The sequence below is a fragment of the Lissotriton vulgaris genome, chromosome 5 (genome assembly GCF_964263255.1).
Source record: "Lissotriton vulgaris chromosome 5, aLisVul1.2, whole genome shotgun sequence".
NCBI lineage: Eukaryota > Metazoa > Chordata > Amphibia > Caudata > Salamandridae > Lissotriton > Lissotriton vulgaris.
In genome coordinates, this window is record NC_141693.1 from 686,576,716 (window position 1) to 686,600,582 (window position 23,867).

The 23,867-nt window shown below is 43.6% G+C and overlaps 1 protein-coding gene and 1 pseudogene across 1 annotated transcript in view; one reads left to right on the plus strand and one right to left on the minus strand.

The window, feature by feature from the left end:
• PSAP (prosaposin) overlaps window positions 1–23,867 on the minus strand; it is a 179,339-nt gene that overhangs the window by 140,930 nt on the left and 14,542 nt on the right. Inside the window, exons 4-6 of the mRNA XM_086922119.1 lie at window positions 22,386–22,508; window positions 21,197–21,373; window positions 14,868–15,017 (exon numbers count right to left, since the gene is read on the minus strand). Of these exons, the coding sequence (XP_086778245.1) occupies window positions 14,868–15,017; window positions 21,197–21,373; window positions 22,386–22,508 (450 nt within the window). The remainder of the gene's footprint in view (window positions 1–14,867; window positions 15,018–21,196; window positions 21,374–22,385; window positions 22,509–23,867) is intronic.
• LOC147711398 (5S ribosomal RNA) lies at window positions 13,840–13,959 on the plus strand (annotated as a pseudogene).

The following is a 23,867-nucleotide window of genomic DNA, read 5'->3' on the forward strand; positions in this document are numbered from 1 at the left end:
TTGTAAGTGCAGTAATAACATTAAGAGTGATGCTGGCAGTGTCATTACGAACTCTACAGCACCATAATAGTTTTACTGAAAACTGGGAAGTTTGGTATCCAACTTCTCAGCACATTGAACCCACACTGATGCAAGTGTGGGATTTCATGAAAAATGCACTCCAAGGGCCTCTTGGAGATGCCCCTGAAAAACAACCAGCCTATGGTGGGTTCCGACTGGCACACACCAGCCTGCCATCACAAGAGATGTTTCTGGACCGAGGTGGTAGCCTTCACTCAGAGCACAAAAACAAAGCATTTCCTGGGCAAAGGTGGTCACACCTCCCCGGGCCAGGAAGAGCCATCTGTGGCAGGGGAGCTTCAAAAGCCTTGCAGCCTAAGTAATGCGACCCCCAGCCTCTCCTGCTATTAGGAGCAGGCCCCCGTCTCCCCTCCTTTTTGGCAGGAAGGCAGGCAGGACAAGTTAACAGAGCCCAGGTAGTGTCTACCTCTCCCAACCCCCACCCCTTAGGTGAGTGAGGTGAGGTGAAGCACACTTCAGTGCCCGCCATCTTCCAGATGTCAGGCACTCTCCAATCTGGACTAGGGATTGTGCCAAATCACCAAGTGGGCTGAGCACACCAAGGGTGTAGTCACCCTAAGGTCAGTAGCCCATGGCTACTGACCTAGAAACCCCTAAAACGACCCCTATATACAGTATTTAGGGGCAGCCCTTGTGAGAAAGTGGCTCTATATATACTGGACCAGAATTTATAGAGTCCACAACCCCCAGAGGTTAAAGTCTGGACTAACCTTACTCTCAAAAGTGGTAGCTTGGTCGAGCAGTAAGGCAGTACCAGGGGACAGTGTAAATCATTTGTTGTACACTCAGTCAGCAAAGGATTTCACTCAAAGACTGAACTCCAGGCGGATTGTATTTATATAAAAAAAAGTTTATTTTTAGAACCAACAGGCATAAAAATATACTTTTCTTGATGAGTACTCATGTAATTACTTTGCAAGGAAGCAATAAAGTTTGGGAACACAATAGATATAGGGGTTGCAGAAGGCAACACAATTCTAGACACTTTAGCATTTAGCTCAATGGGTTTCCAGCATATAAGTACAGTTTATTATACAGATTACTTTAGTAGTTAGAGGACTAGATGCAGTCCTGGGGTCTAAATTGAAACCAATTTAGTAACAAGCATTTGCAATGCAATAGGTCTCGCATTATGAAAGTTTGAGCTATTGGTCTTGTAAATGACAATTTCTTTATTTATGTGTTGGTTTTGAAAATAGCTAAATTAATAGCTTTGTCATTTACAATGCCAATAGTCATAACTTTCGCAAATTTGACACCTATAGCATTTGTAAAACAACATATGTTGTATTTACTTGACTTAGATGTATTGATATTACAAATAACAATAGCTTTGAATTTTTTTAAATACTTAAATAAAAGTGATTGTAATTTATAATGGCAATACCTTAAACTTTTGTAAATAACTTTTGTGAAGATTATGTTCAGTGTATTTTATTGTGACGAAAATCCAAGAACAGAAGTGAAATATTAACATCTTTGTGACATTTGTAATAAAGCTTGAAATATTGAGAGAACATATTTGAACCAGTTGTTGTTGAATGGGTGCACAGATTGAGCCGAGTGATGCCGAGTGATGCTGTGGTGGCGCCGAGTGATGCTGTGGTGGCGCCGAGTGATGCTGTGGTGGCGCCGAGTGATGCTGTGATTCAGAAAAGGGGGTGGTGATGAACAGAGTGTCTGAATTAAGCAGACCACTCTTACCCAGTCCAAAGATCAGGGCTTGATCCATCACCGTTTTTTAGCTCACTGCACCATCCCAGCTCAGAACTTGGCTATATGTAAATTAGTCTGACCCTGGCCCAGTGCATCATGGGAACAGGGCAGACCAAACTACCAAGCCAATTCTTATACTGGGAAGGAAACAAGCTTCCGGGGACCGGTTTCTGGCATTTCAGCCGTCTTCGGCCCGGCTTGCTTGAATCCTGATGGTGCAATGAGCAAGGGACTCTCATCTGAGTATACCCTTCCACGCTTATGGTGGACAAAAATGATTCAGAAAAGGGGGGGGTGATGAACAGGGTGTCTTAATTAAGGGGTGGCGCTGAGTGATGCTGGGGTGGCGCTGAGTGATGCTGGGGTGGCGCCGAGTGGTAATGGGGTGGTGCTGAGGGCAGAAAGGCACAACAAGTGCAAATTTCTTTTAAAACCATCCCCATTTATACGTTTTCCCTGGCACCCTTGGCTGTGTGCGCACGCAGTGCTGGTGTGTGTGCATCGCCTGTGTGTGTGAGCATCGCCTGTGTGTGTGTGAGCATCGCCTGTGTGTGTGTGTGAGCATCGCCTGTGTGTGTGTGTGAGCATCGCCTGTGTGTGTGTGTGAGCATCGCCTGTGTGTGTGTGTGAGCATCGCCTGTGTGTGTGTGTGAGCATCGCCTGTGTGTGTGTGTGAGCATCGCCTGTGTGTGTGTGAGCATCGCCTGTGTGTGTGTGTGAGCATCGCCTGTGTGTGAGCATCGCCTGTGTGTGTGTGTGAGCATCGCCTGTGTGTGTGTGTGAGCATCGCCTGTGTGTGTGTGTGAGCATCGCCTGTGTGAGCATCGCCTGTGTGTGTGTGTGAGCATCGCCTGTGTGTGAGCATCGCCTGTGTGTGTGTGAGCATCGCCTGTGTGTGTGTGAGCATCGCCTGTGTGTGTGTGCGCAAGTGGAAAGTGAAAAAGACGAGGGATGATCATGGCAACACATAAATATATACATTTTCTCAAGTAACTTTCTTTGCCTGCCTTTGCATGCAGGTCATGCTGTCCCAGTTTGTTTTTTAAACATCCTTAAGTTTTACCGCTTTTCAACACTTAAAAGACGGGGCATGCAATATGAAGGTCCGTTGTGTAAGTAAAACATGTTTTTTTTATTTAAGAACGTGCCACACTGCGCTGTCTGATGGGGTCCTTGCGCCTTTCTCTTGTTTTGCGCTCTGCAACCAAACATTTGTTAAATTATTTAAATGACCTGCAGACCTTAGCAAATTCTCCCGTTTCCACATAACACAAGTGCACACAGTAAGCAATGGTGCCTGCTGGCCACTTTTACATGAACATGGGCGCACACAGTCACCAATGGCGCCCGCCGCCAGCTTTTACATGAACACAGGCACACAGTCACCAATGGTCTCCGTCACCTGCAATTACATGAAACTGGGCACACAGTAACCGAAGAGGAGAACGCTTCAGAGAGATTACAGCGCATGCTACACATTATAGAGGCCAGGGGTGAAGCACATAGGGCTTTAGGGCCAAGATACCCATGCATGTAAGTACTACCAGTTCGTCAATTACTTTAGCCCTCTTCTCCCCAATTTACCAGTTATTGTTATAAAACTGGTCGTGGCAGCGCATGCACGTCATTGATTGCATTGGTGCTACCCTAGGTGGAGTTTCACCACCGTTTGCTCTGGATCTCCACAGTTCAGTCACTCGTGCATAATAATCATTCTGCACTATGTGATGTTTAGAGTGTGCACGCAGCAGCCAGCGCACTAACTAGCTCATGTACACAGTGCACAACAACCACATCATGGCTAATTTTAAACACACAGCGAGTCCTGAGTAACAGACACATTGATACATGCAAGTAACGAACAAAAAGTGCACTGGTCAATGAAGGTGACATGTACCCAATGTTCTGACTGCTGAAACAAACAAGACGGGGGGGGGGGAGGAGAAATGCGACACGGTGTGAAGCAGCAGGGGCCTTTGAAGTGAAGCTAATCTTCACTTCAAAGGTGTGGGAGTAAAGACAAGTACGGGAAATGCAAGCGGCGGGATTGGGTTCAGAAGGGAGAGAACACCACGAGGTACACGAAGGAGGCTGCAACGAGAGAAGCACACAAGGGAGACATGGGGGAAGCTGGTAATTAGGGGAGGAGAAGCCGCACAGCACATGCTGGGCGAAGCCCTTTGATGTGCTGTGTGGCCGTGAATGCACGTGCTTGTTTGGTCACGTGAACTTAATGAAAACCGCACCAAGAAGCCCTTGGTTTGACGAGGATTTCGAGCACTTGAATTCTCGCTCCGCTCAATGCGCTTGCGCGCATGGATAGGTCGCGAGACCTAAAAATGGTATAAAAGGGACGATTGTGAATTCAGTGCTCTACCTCCTGCAGCACGAGCTGGACGTGGTCCCATTCGTGAGTGATTAATAAACTTTTTTTTTATTTCAACTCTAGAGCCAATCTTTTTGTTAGTCTTTGGAACCCGTGGACGAGATGGTGACCCTACACCAGTGTATCCCTGTGAGAAGTTGGCCTGAATAGGAGGTCTCCAATTCTGGGGGCACCTTGTATCAGTCCAAACAATCCCTTATGGTGGTGGTTGTAAGTCAACCTTATAGACAAGCTATCCTAGAGGTGGCATGGACTAAGCAGCCTTCAGGCTAAACTCAAGAGGGCATGTGAAGCCAGCTGTTTTACCAAATACAATCCTGTAATATCAAATGAAAGGACACCACACAAGTTATATATTATAAAAATATATGTATTTATTCTCAGAATAATCCTCTATACTGAGTCTAGAAGCACAAGCGTTTAAACAAAAGCACAGTAAAACATATGAAAGTTGCACAATTATGGAGCAGGCCGGGGGCCACTCAAACCATATACTAAAATAGTGGTATAAGTATCACTAATCGAACAGTGGTAAGGCCTGAGGCCTTGGGAATCGCTGGGGCTATTCAGGACTAGCAGTGATGAAGTCAGGGAAAGCCCGCTTGACTTTGGTGCAGCGCTAAAAGCACACGCACGCACCAATGCAAAGTCAATGGTGCGTAAAAGTTATCGAGTTACAGTTTTAGGAGTCTTCCGACTGGACTAGAATTACCAAACATTAGACTTAGACACGAGGTGTATACCAATGCAGGAGCACCGCCGTTCAAGAGTTACCTCACCCACAGGAAGCGGGTGCATAGGTGCCAAAGTGTGTCTGGTTTCGTCACGCAGTACGATGGTGCCTGGAGACGAAGATGCTGCAGGCGTCCAGAAGAGAAGTGTCCGGTTGGATCCAAGGGTGGATCGAAGATGAAAAGTACCTGAAAGCAGAGGGGACAGAGTCTGGGTCACTCAGCAGTGACCATGGAACCAGGAAGGAACCTCCTAGACTGCTGTGCCACTGGTTGAGGCGGAACCACTGGAGTTCCATACCTTGACTTCGGAGGAGGTGAAGTCCATGAAGGCTTTTCCACAGTCGAACCTTGTTAGACGGAGAGTGTCCTGCCGACACTTGCGAATGCCTCGACGTAGAGCGTCGATGGTGTGACGCCGACGGAAGACGCTTAGACGTCGAACTACCATGGTCCTTAGACGATGAGTGCCTCGACGTAGAGTGCTGATGGATCGTCGACTGAGAATTCCTCGACGTCGATCGCCCATGACCTGGCGACAAAGGAGGATGCTTCGACGTCAATTGCTTCTTCGACGTTGATCGCTGATGACCTGGCGACGACGGGGGATGCCTAGACGTAGAGCGACGATGACCTGGCGACGACGGAGGATGCCTTGATGATCTGGCGATGACGGAGGATGCCTCGAAGCCGATCGCCGATGAGTAGGCGAGGGCTTCGACGTTGAAGACTCTCCCTGAGCCTTCGACAACGGAGGTCTCGACGTTGAGCCGCCCTGCTTCAACGGTGACCTCGCTCGGCGCTGCATGTCGCCCGGTTGACAGCAGGGAAGATTTGACTTTGACGCTGAAGACCTCACCTTCTTAGTCGTTGAAGACCTAGCCGCCGATCCAGACGCTGAAGGAGAGCAGAGCGTGACTTTTTTCAACGTCGACTGCTTCTTAAATCTCTTTGGAGACCTACCTCTCTCAGAAAGTACATAAATCCTGCTTCTCTCGGTTCTTGATAGTTCTGGATGACAAGGACTGGCAGTGGGCACAAGATGCTACCTCATGAGAGTCAGGTAGACAGCGAATACACACTGGATGTGTATCTGACCAAGCCTTCTTATGCCCACGGACAGGTGTCAGAGCCTTAGGCATTTTGACAAAAAATAACCTTTTTTGAGCCCAAAAAAGGTAGAACTCTCTCTAGGGCAAAAACCCGCCGAGTGAACACAAAAAATTTGTACACACCACGTAATTGACAAGGTCAAAAAAAAAAATAAAAAAAAAAAAAAAAGTGGGAGCTGTTAGCCAGGGTCCTGACAGAAGGAGCCGGAAAGAACAAACTGATATGGTATGATGGGAAGCCTGGCCTGGAGTTCAGGGATGCCCTAAAGGCACAGTGCCAGTTTTCTGGTTGAAAATGCTTTCATTTTCTAGGTTAATGCTTTTCAATGCAGCCTGAGGCTAACAATGTCTTTTATGAGCAATTTTCAGGAATTATGAGAGGAAAGGTTATTTGATTTAATGTGTTCTTTGTTTCCTTTATAATTGCAGTACATGTACAAGGTTTTACATTGGTTTAGCCTCTTTTTATGGCTGCATTGGTGTGAGAAAAATATATGTACGTACATCTATTTGGAGTTAGATATATGTTTTTACATATATATCTTTTTATATTGTTTCCGGGGTCCCGCACATGGGCGGGAATATTCAGTGCTTATGACTATTGATGAGGAGGTCACCTGTCTAAGGAGGGACGTGCACTCACAATCGCATTCAGAACATTTTAGATACTCCTGTGCCCAGTACTCAAAAGGATGTCCATGCACAGATTGGTCTCATTTTGTGAGCAGTGGATCCCCATTGTTTTGCACATTACTAAACCTTTGTTGGCCCTTTTGACTAAAGTCACTCCGATGCCCCTCAGATGGACTACTGAATGTCAGAATGCCTTCCATCAGTTTCGCCGAGCTCTTTGTTCTGCACCTTATTAGGAACTCCAGACTACACTAAGACTTTCACACTATGTACACGAGAGGGAATGTTGTGCCCTCTGTTTTAACACAGACACACAGGGATAAACAATGTCCTTGTGCATATTTCTCAGTGGTCCTTGACCCTGCCTGATGTTTCCGAGCAGTGGCAGCAACGGCTGTATCTATAAATCAGAGTGAAGGAATAGTTGTGTCACACAAACTGCTTGTGTTAGTACCCCATTCAGTTGGTTTGCTAAAATCAAATAAACACAGCATTTGACTAGCGCTCGCTTGACAGGATATGAATTGACACTTTTGGCCCCTCATATCGAATTGAAAAGATGTTTGACATTAAACCCTGCTACAGTACCATTTCCAGCCTCAGTCACATGAGTTACATGATTGTATACTCCTCCCTGAAGAGCAAACAAAGGATTGTGTTGACCTAAAAGTTCCACCTCTAGTGTTGATGGGGAGTCAGGGGTGTGGAATTTTTAAAATAATCTACTTGGCCAAGGGACAAAAAGCTACTAAGATCTACATGTCCTGAAACATCCACTTGTCCCAACGACTTCCGACATAATTATAAGAGCTGACAGAAAAACACGCACTATATTTTTATTTTGTTTTACACGTGGTTGCATTTCTACAGCACTGTGTGCTCCTTTCAAGGGCCTGAAGGGGATTCGGGATTTTCTGAAAAGTTATCACCTCGTTAGCTTTGTATGACTGGTAGATTTATTTAGTTGATTAATAGCACGTCAACATGTCCTTTAAAGCATGAATTTTGTAGACAGTGGGTTTAAAATATCTATTTTGGATGTTGCAAGGGTGTTTTGAAAGTGCTCCAGTTTTGTTGAGGCAAGCTTGCAGATGTATTTGGGCATGACGTGATACAGAATGGTGCATTTTTGGTTGCAGGGTTATGATCATGCTGATCATACGTCATGTCACAAGCTTGAAACCAAAATTTGCACAACAACGAAGGACACATTGCAGTGGTCTAAGCTCAGCACGAAATGAACAGAATGGTAATTTGTAACATTTATAAGGTGCAAACTAAGTTACAGGTTAGTAATGTTTTTCAATTCTTTTGTTGGACCTTTGCTGGGAAAAGATAGTGTGTTTGGGAGGTGCCAATTCTTTACAGCAGTCTGAAATTCTGGGTGTTTTTTAAGTATCCGTATTCTTGACTGGGGGATTTTCCAGAGCGTCATTCGCAGGGCCAGTCTGTACCAGAGACACATTCTTTAGCAGTAGGTGTGACATTTGAGTTGAAGGAAGATCAATCCAGTGTAATGGATGGTCTTGTGTGCGATGCAGAGAGCAATGAATGAGCTGTTTGTTGCAGCCAGTGTCATTCTTGAAGAATGTGAGTGATAGGATTATGCATACATAGGTGTTGACATTGTCTGATGCCTGTATTCGTAATTAGCTCAAGGTTGGGGAGGATAAATAGCATTGGGCACCAGTATATAAACTCTTGGCATAATGTAGATGTGACTGACCCAAAGTGATGGTGGACATCTCCCTGTGAGGAAACCCCAGATGTATAAAGATGCGGCATTGAGTTCACATTGAGTAAAACATGCCTTAGTCACTTAGTTAACTTAAGCAGTGGGTCGAGCCATAGTCCCCATCATGTTTCTCACTTCATTTGATAGCGCTGGTTCATGCACCTGTGGCCAGAAGGTGAAGAGGTGATACTTGTACTTGTTTTATGTGCTTGTTTTATGTGCGAGAATCTTAGTCTTTAATAATATGAACTTGAAGTGATCGAGATGCTGAAGATGTATAATAGTGTTAGCACACTTTGAACAGATAATACATAAACTTAAACAAAAACATTTTACTGCTGTCTTTTTATTGATGTTTTCTTTAATAAACCTAACCAAAATGACTGCACTACTGTAAATGCGGGGCATAGGTATAACTCCTGCAGGGATTAGAATACCCTGTGTTTACAGTAAAAGACTCACAGACTGTCACTAATGCATCCTTGGAAATGACAGGGGGCAATGTTGTTCAATTGTTGTAGTGCCGAATATATCACGATCATTAGGTATCAAGAGGTAAGCTGCATAAATAGTCTCAGTTTACATGGAAGAGTGCCTTGCTCATATAGGGGCCTGTGTAAAGTCGCCATATTCGCGTGACATAACCACAGCCATAGTAAACAGAATGCAAGTTTTCCGTGTCAAACAGTCTCTGTAAGAGACACATGGGCGCAGTCAACATGGAAGATGCGAGGCCACAATTGGGACGAAATAAGACCCAGTCTAGAGCTCTCCAGCTGCAAGGTACACCAAAGCTCTACTCTGATGGGCTCCCGTGATTATACCATTATTTTTAGGTTTAACCAAAGAAAAAAATGTTGTGTTGACATTGCTGCATATTTCTAAAGCCTGCTGATGGTTTAATTTTCAAGATCAATGGCATAGTACTGTACCTAGTTTAGGTACATTAGAACTAGTCATGATCAGCAGGTAGTGTTTAGTGTACAGGGAGTGCTGGGTGTTAAAAATTGAGGTTTGTGATATCAGCGTCACTCAGGGGCTTGTTGCATTGTGGATAGTGGTCTCTGGAAGCTTGCAGAAGTGAAGCATATACTGTTCTTTTCCTGGGGTTTGAGTGCCACAATTTGAATGTTTGTGTCTGGGTCTCGGAGTTCTTTCAGAGGAAGTGGAATCTGCAGCTTTTCTTCGTTTGTCTTTTGAAAAAATGCAAACGTTGTCGTTTTAGTTTCCCAGATCAAAAAGCATTTTGGTTGTCATAAAACAGGGTTGTTTCTGCTACAAGAGATTAAAAAAAATGGAACGTTTACAACATGGAAGATGCGAGGCCACCGTTGGGTCGAAATATGACCCAGTGTAGAGCTTTCCAGCTGCGAGGTACACGAAAGCTCTACTCTGATGGGCTCCCGTGACTATAGAATCGATCGATCACTGGAGTGCGGCCTTTCAGCAAAGGGAAAATAGCTGCCCAGCACTAGCAATGTGGTTATGCGTGATACATTCATGCCCTTGCTGTAAATTACCTTAGAATGCCATACTTTTGACCCCGCCCCCATGGCCATTGATCCCGGCCCGTAGCATGTAGCATCACAGTTTCTGTGCATTTCTTAGGAAATGGTGCGGTTTCATGCTGCTAATTAATGGGTTTATTCAGCGGTCCGACTCACCTTTTGGAGATGCCTGCCACTCACAATTCCAGAAAGACGAGTGCCTGCGTGAGGCCGAATCGGACACTGCGGGACGGGGGAAATCGAGCCACTCTACAACAGGCGGCAGAGATCACACGGATGCCCCGTCCCACGGCACTTGGACCTGGCAGCAGAGAAAGCGTTTCTTGCCTCGCCCCACTCTTTGCATGTTCGTCAGCTTGGTTAGGTGAGCGGGCGGGCTGCACCTGTGTTTAACCCGCGCTTTCCCTCTGAAGAAACTGATGTTTTGCTGGGCTCAAGACTCCCAGCCAATCACTGACTAGAGCCCCGTCATCGGCTTTTAGCCAATGAGAAGCCTCCAAAGTTCTTAAGCTTTCTGTCAGCATGTCTAATCGCCGCCAGTACCCGAGAATGCACGCAATTTCTATATGTTTAGTGATTTAATGTCTACTTGTCCGTCGGACAAAATAGATATTAAATCTTCTTGGCCATCATAAAAATCTACATGTTTAGGGCGTCGGGCGATAGGATTCCCTCACCCCTGGGAGTTATGAGTTGATGGCTCATGTCTGAAATAACCTGATGGCACTACATCTGCTGCCTATGCTATCACGAAACTTCAGACAGTCGAGACAGCTCGCATCCCACAGAAGTCGGCCGAGCGGATTGTACGGAGAGCATGTGAGCTTAGTACAGAATTGTCAATATTTTTACCGACAGCCAGTACGCATTTGAAGTGGCACACAATTGGTCGCTTGTGAAAAGAAAGGGGTTTCCTCACCTCAATGGGACACATAGTGCATGGAGAATTAGTGCATAATCTTCTTACTGCCCTAACCTGTTCTAAGAAAGTGGCAATTGTTAAGTGTAGTGCACACAAGAAAGTGGCTGATAAAATAGGAGCAGGTAATGCCTTTGCGGATCACACAGCCCGTGAGACCGCATTGCAGCGAAGTACCACATCTATGCAACTAGAGCCAAGTGGTTGGGGGCAGGGGGGGCTTGGCTCGAAGAATTTTTTTTGGGGGGGGGGCTGAATCTAAGCAATAGGCAGAGTGGAGCTGCAGGGGCTCTTAGAAGGGGTGAAACAACAACAATTCCTCTTTAACAAGCAAAAGGTATTTTAACCCCTTTGGGAGCGGCCGCAATTCTGCAACTGTGCAGCAGTTTTAATGAGTGGGCAGGTTCATGACAGCCCCTAGCCGTCATCAGCACACGCCCACCGTGACACCCTACCTCTACTTCTGGGGTTGCGCACTCCCCCGGAGATGCACCCTTCAGAACACAACTCCCACCATTTCGGGACCTTACTCCCTCAGCAGCGGTCAGACCAGCACAAAAACGGTGTAGCGAGGCGTTGCACGTTGCGGTACCCTGCCAGTTGCGGTGCAGCATACGGCTTTTGCGTCGAAACAGTCAGTGAGCGCAGGGGATGCTTTGCTCGAGCTGGACGTTGCTAAGTGCGGTGCCTACAGGACACCAGGCTGGTCATGACAGAAGGTCACAGCTCCCTCAACTGGTCGACCACCTGGGATCCAAATTCACCGACTGCACAGGGGTCAGACTCCCTCTGACACCCTTCCAGAGTTCTGCACCCTCCCAACTGCAGTGGTACCCCTAGAAGACAAACAGGCCAGGACACTGGCTACAGTCGCCCTGCCGTCCAGGACAGGCAAACACCTGAACCTGGCTCCCTAACCTAGGGAGGCTACCCTTTGGTTAGATGCCTGGCGCACCAGGACTTCTACAAGTTGAAAACAAAAATCTAAGACTTTCTCTCCTCCTTCAGCAGCAAGGCAACCACTGAAGGTCAATCCCCCATACAGCTTACCCGGTTCCTTCTCTTCAGGCAGGAGTTCCTTCTTGTAACTTCAGGACACTATGTACAGTTGCCCTTACGTCCAGATCCGGAAACACCGGCTACTGGCTCCCCAACCGAGGGACGTACCCTTCGGTCAGATGCCTGGCGCACCAGGACTTCCTGGAGGGTGACACAACTAATGTGTTGTGTACAAGTCTGCCTGACACTCCGGACAGAAGTACTTGTACATGCTCAGATCAAGGGAGGGGGTAATGGGGATGATCCTTACATTAACAGTGTTAAGTTAGCATGAGCTTATTAGAAATTTAAACGCCATTTTACCTTTCTGACTTTTGCACACGTCACACTATTATTTGATCGAAGCTAGGTTGCGTGTTTTGCTTCACATATGAATAACTTGTTTTTCTATATTGCTAGACTGGTTTTGTAAGTTTACCTTCAAGGTTATTTCAACACTGGCTGTTTGAACTGATCAGCGCACATTTAGACATAACATATGCAGCTGTGGCCACCTCAGATACTGGGGCCTTTAATAATGCACTGTGTAAGCTTGATTGAACACACTTGGAGAACATTCGCATGCGGAGAGTTTATGCAGAACTAGATGTGGTTCACTCTTGCTAAACCTTTGAGGTATGGGGCCGCCTATGCAAACCTAAAGAGACCTTCTGTAGTTCTAAAATAACCTACTAGTAAGGGAGGGTGAAATATAGGAATATATTTAACCTGTTCTCATTTAGCATTATAACATGCCTTCTCCTTTTGTATTTTATGGAGTAGTAACTATGCTGACAGTCTTATTTCAGGTCTGCTTGTATTAGCTAAAATGCTGCACTTGCGATCAAGGCGTTAAAAATAAAACATTTTAAACTTGCTCGTGTCTCCCTTTACTCCCCGTTCTGGACTGGTTTGAGAGTATAACGAAAGTGTCTATGTTTCCCACTTTACCCGAGGTAACCAAAGTCACATGTTCTGGGTTGTCTAATCATTGGCTACTTTGCTATAGGACGAAGAGTGAATGAGACACTGATGCTAGTCAGGTAGGGGATTCTAGGTACTAAACTAATGTGAGTTTTTGGCACAACCTAATTCACTGAGGTCCTAGGTCTCTGCACAGTTCTGTGTCTGAGCAGAATCACTGCAACACTTGGGTATAGTATATACAGAGCCAGCTTCCTACACCATCAATAGCAGCTCCAAAACACCTGGAATGGAGGAGCCAAGGTTATTTAATACCATTTACAACAAAATCTATCATGCCTAAGCTGTTATAGAAATATAACGCTCCAGAACAATACCATATATTTTATATATTTTCCTTAAAACAAAACTGGATTCCAATTGTCACCTGTGAGGTACACTTCTCTGCCAAAATACACTGCCCCTTCTGAGAAGGGAAGTAACAAATGTGATTTGGCAGGAAAGTTGGGGGTACAGCCGGTTGGGTGTAGGCCTTTTTATCTGCATCAAAGCAGCTGGTGACCATCAACTCATTGGGATGTCAGCCCAGTTTAATTCTAGTTTCATACCTACCTTCATATGTTGGGCCACAAGCTGTCGTGGCCCGTGGTTTGCTGGAAGAATAGAGTCAAGGTGTTCTTTTGGGGAATCAGAAGACGGGCTGCAGAAGTTCTCCCTGTAGGCTGTCAATTGTCCATGACTGGACAGGATTGCCTTTGAACTTTTGCTTAGGCACCCAACACTCATTAATGGGTCAGACGTTTCTACCTCAGAGCCTCTCAAGTTTCCCCCTCTCTAAAGCACCCATGCTACACATCCATACCCAACTGGATAATTTAATCTGGCCTGAATGAACTTCAACTGAGGAGAAAAAGATGTAAGGTGTTCTCTCCAAATTGAGGGCAGCAGAAAACTGGTTGGCTCAGACTTATCCACACCTTTAAAATTTGATAAATATTGCCTCTCATCACGAAGGCCATGCTGACCAGTGCTAGTTTGATACTCTGAAAACTTCTGCCCTACAGCCTTACCTCCTTGATAAGCACCTGATCTAGTCCGAACTCAGAAGTTATGCAGGGTTGGGACTGGTTAGTACCGGGATGTGAGATCACCTGGGAGTATCCGGTGTTGTAGGCTTTAAGATGATAAAGCAAGATGCAATATTCTTTAATATACCATTTAAAGAATAGTCTTGTCTGCCTCATGCACACTGCACTTAACCAAGCGGTTTTATTTGTTGGAGTCTGCCAATTAGTATTTTGTAACAAAACGCATCTTAGTTGGGGGACTATGCACAGTTAACTCTTAGGATTGTTTAGTGTATAAGGAGATCCACTAGCTTATTTACAAGAGTGATGTTTCTGGACTAAGTTGCGAATGTTGGGTGTCTATGGGTATTTTAAAAACTGTATTCACTTTTAAAGCACAATGCACTTCCAACTGGACTAGCAGCAAAAGCCTCGACAGTACTAGTCTAAAATACACATACAAACATTTAAAAGTGAAATGCACTTTACCTAATTGGCTACAACTGTCACTGAAGGTAAAGTAGGTTCTCAGTTAATGCACCTTATGCATGTAGTGATGAACAGCAGCAGACCTCTACATACCAGATTAAGCTGCAAATCCTGAAATCACCATACAGAAAAATATTTCAAGTGTAATGAACTGACTGCATTTTAATTGCAGATCTCGCCCTCAGTAAATAATTTACTTTATGTATATGTTGGTGAACAGCGGTCAAGCCATTGTATACCTGTTTAAGAACCGTGCTCTCACTTGAAGTGGCAAAGTGCCAGCCAACTCTCACCACCTCTACTTTGCATGGACTTAAATGGGTGGCATAGGATTACCAGTCCACTGAATTGAGCAATCTATTTTGGAACTTCTCCTGAGATGAAGCTTTTATACTGAGACGACTCGTTTTTTTCGCTATGATGAAATGTTTTTTTTGTTCAATTGTTATGGTTTTAAATGAATGGAAACACTGAATTATCAGTTAACATAACTGCTTATCACCTAGAACATTCAATAAAATAACCTACCTCTTCTGCCATAGGCCCTCCAAAATCATCGCACTGCTTTTTCAGGAACTCAAGATAGTTGGAAACAAACGAAGAGTTGCTTTTTATAGCGATGACAACATCCGAGATCAGCTGAATACAATCTTTGCAGACATCACCATCACCATTTGCCTTAAGTAAGAACAAAGTAAACCTGAATGTACATTTGACAAGACAAACTGGTACAATAGCACGTATAGAAACGAAGTAAAAAAAACTAAATTAACTTTTGTGACACATTTAGTCTCAAGTTTGTACCAAATTGTAATAGGAATCAACTTTCAAGATAATCCGTGAAACCAGACACTTTAACCTCCAATTAGACCCCAAGCCTTAGTAATCTTCCACTCATCCTCAAATGTAATGTTTCCAAGTAGAAGGAGCTAGCCTCCTATGGTGAAAGAGTGGGGTTTTATCAAAACATTCATGTATGAAAAACAGTTGTCCATAGGGACAATCAAATTCGACTAAAATGGGACCCAAGTGGAGAGAAAGAACAGAAAGAAGCGGGCAATATCTTCAGAAATAGAAGGCAAAGAGGAGAAGGATCGCACTGCAAAGTGTTAGAAAGATGCGGTAGTCAGTCAGAATAACTTTATTTCGCCAACACAATGTAGGCATAAAAAGTATACTACAGTAAAAAGACATTTACAGTGTTTAACATTACAATATGGTTAAAATATATAAAAATGGTCATTTAAAAATACAAATTCATAATTTACACAATACAATAAAATCAGTTCATTGTTCAGTATATCATTTTAGCAAGTGGGATGTCTTTTTAATGCAGATAGCAAAAAGGACGCCAGAGAACAACAAACAAAAGGGTCAGGTAATGATTAGAGGTAATAAACGGCTACACGACACAGTGTAAACTTCATTTTACACATAATGGGGATAATAAATAGTTTCCTTTCATCACAATAAAATTTACAGAAAAACAAAGAGTTTGTCATTCTGAGCAGATTGCCGATCACATGGAAGGTCAGAAGCAACATAAACATTACGGGGAAACCCAAACATTAATGGTATATAATTCAGACGAAATCTCACCAGAATATACCTATGCTGTAGATTAGTGACGAAGGTTAAATATATGGTATTCGTTTCCTTTTGCATTATGCTAGGAGCCTCCCTTGTTATCTGCAGATTAGAAATGAATTGCATTTTTAGGTCTTTGAGATTGAACTAGTAGGGTCCAAAAAAAAAAAAAAAAGGCGATGTAGCCCAACTGCTTTAAATGTGGGTTCAACATAGGTTAGCCAAGTGATATTATGGTGGTCATTAAAGGACATCCCAGGTGCTATTTGATCTCTACCTTACTCAGGAGCAATGCCCCTTTTGAGAGGTAGGAAACGACCTAATAGAGAAATGGCGCTGTGCAAGCAGATACATAAAATTCTGCCAGTTCACCCAGACAGCCTTCCATTTGTTGGTTTCCTTCCTATGTAATTTAATATCCACAATTTGGTCACTGGTCCCATGGCCTAAAAACCATCTTCCATAGAGGCTGCATACAATTCTAGTATGTTAGAACATTGGAATGTTGGGGAGCGCCTTTGAAATCAATTGAGTGCTCCGGGATTCTAAAGGTCGGGAGAGGCAAAGTCTCCAACATTTAAATGTTAGCAGCCTCACGGAACCAGAGGGGATTTCAATCCCCCTCTACTCAGTCAAGCCTTTCTTTTGCAGTTCAGGCTGGACTCTTCCCATGAGGCACAGGGTCAATACTTATTTGTATATAGCTGGATCTGAACTGGGGTGGCCGAGGGAGCTAAAAAAAATGGTTCCGTCTATTTTCCTGGTGTTTAGATCTCATTAGAACATTTAAGTGCTACAAGATACAATATTACTTTTGAAAGTGTTTCTCCCCCCCACCCCGAGTTCTCATGCCCATGTGGACTTTTTTTAGTTTAGTTCATTAAGTTCCATGTCATACAAGCAAATAGTGCTAAGTGTTTTTATACAGCTCTTCGTTGACTGTATCCAATGTGAGTAGGTGTAGGACAGTGTCCCTTTTTCATAGTCCCCACCATATTTTGCCTTGTATTTGATGTAACTTTGAAGTGTACTGGGTCCTGCTAGCAAGGTCCCTAGTGCCAGTGTTCTTTCCAAAAAGCAAGGTAACTGCAATTGTTCCACAATTGCCAAAACCTTTAGCATCCCTGCAAATCCCTAGTAAATACTACTCCTAGGGCATAGGTACTAAAGAGGGTCCCTAAAGGCTGCAGCACGTATTGGCAAACTTAGGGGAAAGATAACCTGCCATTTCAGACTGCGTGAAATGGTGCAGACAAAAATGAAGACACATGGCACAGGACCGGTGAGCCATGTTCCCCAGACACTGCATGCAATATATGCAAGTCACCCCTACAGCAGGCTTTACAGCAGTAAGGCAGGATGGATTTTATTCCAAGTGTGGACATATCTGCTTAATCAGTTATGCCACAATATTGTCTAGTCCAATTACTAGATAGTAGAAGTGAGCAGGGAAGCCATCGTAAGCACTTGTACTGGACACTGGTAGTTATGAGAACCCCAGTTACATGATTACTTCACGGACACCTATGGCGTTGGTATCAAACACTTGGTCTTAATGAACCCACACTGATGCCAGTAGTAGATGTATAAAGACACACACACGAGGACACATTTGAGGTGCTCCCAGAAAACCTACCAACTTCTGGCGGACTGGTGTAGACCAGCCTGGTTTGAGGCCTCCTGCAGCTGTGAACCCATGCTCGGAGGTCAGACCCCCTCATACGCGAGCGTTCATGCTCAAGGTCAAAAACAATGCCTGCTCCAGCCGGAGGCGTGGTTACCTCCTCCAAGCAGGATGGCTAATTATCAGCATATCAAGGCAGGGGGCTTCAAAGACCTCTGCTGTCTGATCTGCAACCCTGGCAACCACAAGACAGGGGGAATGCCACCCCCTGTCAAGAGGGCTTTTGGCATCAGGACAGGCGGGGAAATTGGCTAGTCTGTATCAGGGCTACCTGAAGTGAACACAGAATAGAATTCCACAATCTTGATTTTTGATAAAAAGTGATACACTGGATGAGGGTTATGCCGACTTCCAACAGAAAAGTGATCATATGGGGGTGTAGGCGCCCCAAAAGGTAAGTAGCCCATTGGCTACTACCCTTAATGCCCCTAAATTGAGTATTTAGGTGGCACTCATAGTTTTAGCTATTGCGCCCATAACAGTTCAGCAAGGGTATCCAGCTAGTTGATTGTGAGCTACTGGTAGCTCACAAACACCCAGTCACTAGCTTGTTACCTAGACAAACTCCAGTGCCTGGTCATGGTTTTGCAAGTAAGCCTTTTGAGGCTTCCTCGATGCTTGACCACAGTCACAAGAATCAGTGCTCACATTGGCTATTAAGCTCAGCTGGGGAGGTGCAGGGTGGAGCGGGTGACCTTGGACCAGCCCGAGCAGTATCAGACTGTCTACGGGGCACCTGGCTTCTGCTGCTAAATTCCGTAATTTGAGCATCCATGACCTGTGTGGCCTGAGCTCAACCTTGGAGGCGCAGATGTATCTACATACCACAGCTCAAACGCAGCGCTCAACATATTCGGCACAACCAGACAGGCACAAGACGTGGGAGAGAAACTTTATTTTAAAAAAAGATGCATGAGAACCGCTTTATTTCTAAAAACGCAAGGGGCTTTTACCCCCTCAAGTTATAATGTTGCTTTAAATTTAATCATATTAAAGCACCATTCCACATGGATCTTTTTAAATAAAAAAAGCACCTTGTAAAGTTGTTCTTGGCCACAAAGTGGAACCAAGAATTTTATCATATTTCCTTTTATTCAATTTGAATGACCATGGCAGGTAGTGAGCTCCTGGCTCCAGTTTGTGCCCAGGGGAAAAACTTGCAAGACGTACTTTAAAAAAATCCCTAAAAAACGCTGCTTTCATTTAATTAACTAATGGGAGAAATGTAAACTGAAGTGGTAATTGTTTGGGCACAACCAACATAAGGCTTAACACTTCAAATATAATGAAGCATGCACAAATGTTTCTTCCCTAAATACCGCGTGCTCTTTGGCTGCTTGTAGGCTTGACTTAGGTCTCAGGAGCAGCTGGGTACAGGGATTATGTGCCCTAGTAAGATGGATGGCCTGCTTGGCTAGAGCTGAACCGGGGACGATGAGAGCCTTCCTCAAAAATGAATTATTGGGCAATTTTAAAGAATTTTCACAACTTGTAAGGAACTTTAGAAGAGCTGTGACTCTTCTAAAGTTAGATGAAAGCATGTTCTGGCATTCTCCTACACAGTTAAAATGCTTATTAAAACAGGCTTCGTGGGAACTATGCTTTCAGTCTGATAAGAATACAATACAAGGAAAAAGGGGTGGTGATCTTCTCCTTAATTCTTACTCTATTAAGTTGGCCCAACCCTATGCTACATGGAACTTGCCGCATGGTATTCGTAGATTATGGTTCCTTTTACGTTATGATTTATTACCTTTAAATCTACTTCTAGCCAAATGGTACGGATCTTCTCCCACGTGCAACTTGTGCAATCTGTGTATTCAGGACAGTATGCATGTTTTGCTGATTTGCCCTGCACTCCGTACATTGCGGCTCAGATGGCTAAAACCAATATGTCTCCGTCTTGGTATCTTCAATGTGAACATTTTTCTCCAATCACTATATCGGCCTCCTAATGAAATGTTCTGCTTTCATATTTTTAACTTTTTTAAAGGTTTTTTAGCTATTTATTAATATGTTACTGGAGAGGTCTGACATTGCTTCTTGTCGTAGACCTGACATTGTATGTTTTTTTACTTAAATGTGTCATTCCATGATCTCTTCTTTTTGATATGTACTTGCTTTTCTTACGGTTGTGAATTTTATGTGGCCCTCGTTGAGAGCCAAAACATAATAAATAAATTGATACTGGGAGAAATGTAAACTGAAGTGGTAATTGTTTGGGCACAACCAACATAAGGCTTAACACTTCACTTTAAATATAATGAAGCATGCACTTTAAATATAATGAAGCCTGCACAAATAATGTATCTGAACAGATTCTATGCCTGCCTTGAGATCCATTTTTAGAAGTGAATGGTAGAGTCCATGATTCTGCATGTTTAAAAACAAATTAAGAGGCAAGCAATGTGCACTGTGTGCGGTACAAGATGTTACTATACGGAGAAACTTTATAGTAAGACAGGAGAGATTTGTACAATGCACAATAAACTCCTGTATTTCAAGCTGCATCATGTGAGAGGAGGAAAAAGGAGGCACGAGGCAATTGAAAATAGTACTCTAGTGCAGCATATATATAGCGCTTGCTAACCCTGAATGGGGCACTGCAGCACTTACCTATATGGTCGGTAAACTATGCCATGTAAGGTGTGTGGTTGGAGAACAGCTGTCTTTGCTTTGTGATTCAGTGCGTGAAGTTAATGTTAATAAAATGTGTACAGCGCACGAATACCCTCAGGCGTCTTAGCGTGTGTGATGTCCCCTCAAGTTGAGGTTACAGTGTTATGAACAAGGCGTGTATGTAGCAGTGTGGTGTATGACCAGGTTCGAGACAGACATGCAGTTTACGGTTTACACTATCCTAGCAGCTTCGAACAGCTCTGCATGACCCTATGATTTCTTATGATTGTAGTTGACTTCGCTGGTTACTGCATAGGTAAATATCAATGTGTTGAAGCGGGAAGCTGCAACCCATGCCAGGTTTTATAGTTTTAGGTTGTGCATTGCGGCCACTAAATGGCTCTCCCTAAAGCTCCTTTAGGGAATGAAAAGAGTAGAGGAACTCTGGGAACAATGGGCAACAGTTAGTAGCCCAGTGATTTTCACTAAGGAGAAGTAACTCACAACAGAACAGCTGGGAGGCCCCTGCCTTAAACTAACTGAATGTATGATCCACCTAAACTCATGGTGCACAAACACTTCCTGTAAACCAAACATGTGCATTCAACTTACAAGATTAAATTACCCTGCTAGGTTTTAGCACGTGCGATGCCCATTGTACCTGCTAAACATCATGTGATGGTTCTGGCCGCTAGAGTCATGGTTCAATAGTTATGTTTTATGAATGGTATTCCTTGTTTTGAGACCCACTTGTTCACAAACATTACTTTAGGAATGTAAACGTTACTACGATGAATCCAATTGAATTGCTTTTGGTTCCTAATCTGCAGTCAGTTAAGCAAAATAAAGCGAAATGTCTAAAAATCTTGCACCTGCAGACAAGCCAAGAATGGGACAGTTGCACAATTTCAATTAGATAACCAAAACAGCAACTGTATTAAAGTCTCCACCCCCAATCAAATATTACCTGCTGGGATTTCTCCTGGGGAAACATGAGCAACGGCAAATTGGCAATAAAAGGAGATGTAATTTTTCCTAAGTCCATCCCTGGTATCTCGTTGGTCTCCAGTTGCTTCTCTTCACCAAGAGCGCGCTGCAAAGAACGGCATAATCCAATGGCGCAGCATGCTACACTGGGATTATCCTTAATGGAGAAAAGACCACATGATTACCATCTTCCAAATAAACAGGTACAGCCAATGAACAAAACAAAACTAAGACTTCTACAAATTGAAAAAACTAGCACATTTCATATGAACTGGCGGCAGCTTCACCAAATACTCTGTGGGGAGGAGAATAGTGAGAAATTCTTTAAAAGCAAAGTCATATCTTAAACGAACATGAAGGCTTGTGAATAAAAGAATACTGGTCAAATGGCTCCAGTAGAGATCTGCGCCATGTTCTATTCTAAATCGAAGCATAGTCGACCACACCCTTCATATCCAGTTTTTCCTAAAGGTTCATTCAGCTAGACCCAAAGACTTTCTAGATTATAGCAGTTCTATAATAGAACTGCTATTACTCTATAAGGGATGCAAACAAAACGGTCCCATTTGGACACGGAGGTAAATGTATGGTCTTATATGCAGTCCTGGTTACACTAAAGCCAAGACACTAAAGTTCTCCATATCAAGCAACAGTACGCATTTCAAAATCGGCCTTTACTTGTGAGGGGAAACAAAGGAGCTGCTATAGAACAGGATAAGCCAATTCTAGCTATAGTAACTAAGGAGGCGGGAGCCCTCAATATGTAGTGGTTTGTAAACAGACAATGAACAACTTTCTCCCATAATAGTTCCTGGGTTCTATAATATTTAGCGTGGATACAGAGCTAATACAGGTTCATAACACTGCTTTCTTTGAAATGTCACACGCATATAACCAGAACAGAAATTATGAGATGCTGGTAGACCCAAGTTAGAGTAACAATGCACTCTAGAAAACAGGAATAATGGCGTGTGGATTAGACAATGAAGACCAATATAACAATGTGTTCCATACGAAAGTGCCAAATGAGCAGAGCCACCTAGAAATGTGGTCTGACAGTGCCAGAGAGGGAAGCTAGGAATATAATGGCCATATTCAGGTTATACACAAAGTATTACATAGAACACAATTTTAAAAAATAAGTTCAGCTGGAGAAATAAAAAACTCACCAACTCTTCTTTAATTATGTTGAACACGGTCGGAATATATTCATCTACCAACTCTTTGCACTCTGACGATAAAGGACTAGGTGCCAGGTCACAGATCTTTTCCAGAAAGGTCAGGATTTCAGTCTGTTTGTAAAGGATAAAAATAAGAGTCTGTAAAAACTAATGTGGAAAATAGAAATCGCCAATTAGCTTTAACTTCAGTAAACGACAAAGCCGGCAAGTGCCACGAAGCACAAGCATAGGAAAAAGTGAGAAACTAAAGGAGACTGGAATTGTGTGGTAATAAACTTTGTGCAAAAATTGAACTGGCATCTTTAAAAACATCAGGTCACTTAAAGCACGTTCTACTTGTTTTCGTCCTTCTGGATGCGGTTAACTGGTCAGGACAAGTTCAGGTCAGTACCCTACACAACATTACATTTCTTGCCATACCATTTTATATTATTAACATCTATTGCTAAGCACACCTCAAACTCCAAGCTTATCCCCTACTAGATTATCTTTACAGGAAAGCCCAAGTTCTATAAATCTGGTTTGCTGCCTTGAAATCACGTTCTTTCCTTTAGTTTATGCCTCACACGATTCTTGCAGAATAAAATTAAAGTTCTTAGTTTTAGGACTGGGGTGCCCTAAAAAAATTCAACAGGATATGGACCCCATGGCTGAGGTACTATGGTCTCGAGATAGAAGAAACAGCTGCATGCAGACCTCAACCAAGAGAGTAGAAGGGGAGAAGATCAGAGGCCCTTCTGCAATTTGGAGACTGCATGGAGGAAAAGGAGATGTGCAGCTCTTACCCCTTTTTTGTGTATTCTTGAATGCTTGTCTGTACTATCGTGACTGGCTTGTACTGTAACTTGTACTAGAAACGCATCTTGGCTGCGTGTAATGTACATTTTCCTAAATGCTAGCTGTGGTTATGTTCATATAAATAAAAATATATCAGCACCCTACACATAACCCTACACAAAACACACCTTGAACTAGTACCTCCCCCCCCCCCCCCCCCCACCAACCGATTGCCAGGTTCGGCAGCGGTGCAGTATATTCTTCTGACTGCTATATCCATGAGGACATGCACTGTATAAAATTGGATTAGTGACTACCCTTTTCCACCTTTGTAACCTAGTCAAAGAAACTTAATGCATTGAGAACACCACTTTATACCTCAGACATACTTTTTTTGTCAGGCCACTAGTGTGTAAAAAATACAAGCCAACTACTTGCCTAAATTTTTTTTTTTAATTACATTTAAAATACAAAACGTAGACTCAACTCCACCATTCCATTTGTAGGTCGATCATGCGAGACCATTTGTATATAATTTTAAGTGTATGTACGTTGTGAGCTCTGGAGATCAGCACTAGCTCTGCTTCCGCTTAAGGACTCTGCTCAACTGACAGCCTTGATAGAAAACTACTAGTGGGTCAGTAAAATACCAGAAACAGTTTTGCATTCTCTAACTTTCAGTCTATTGAAATG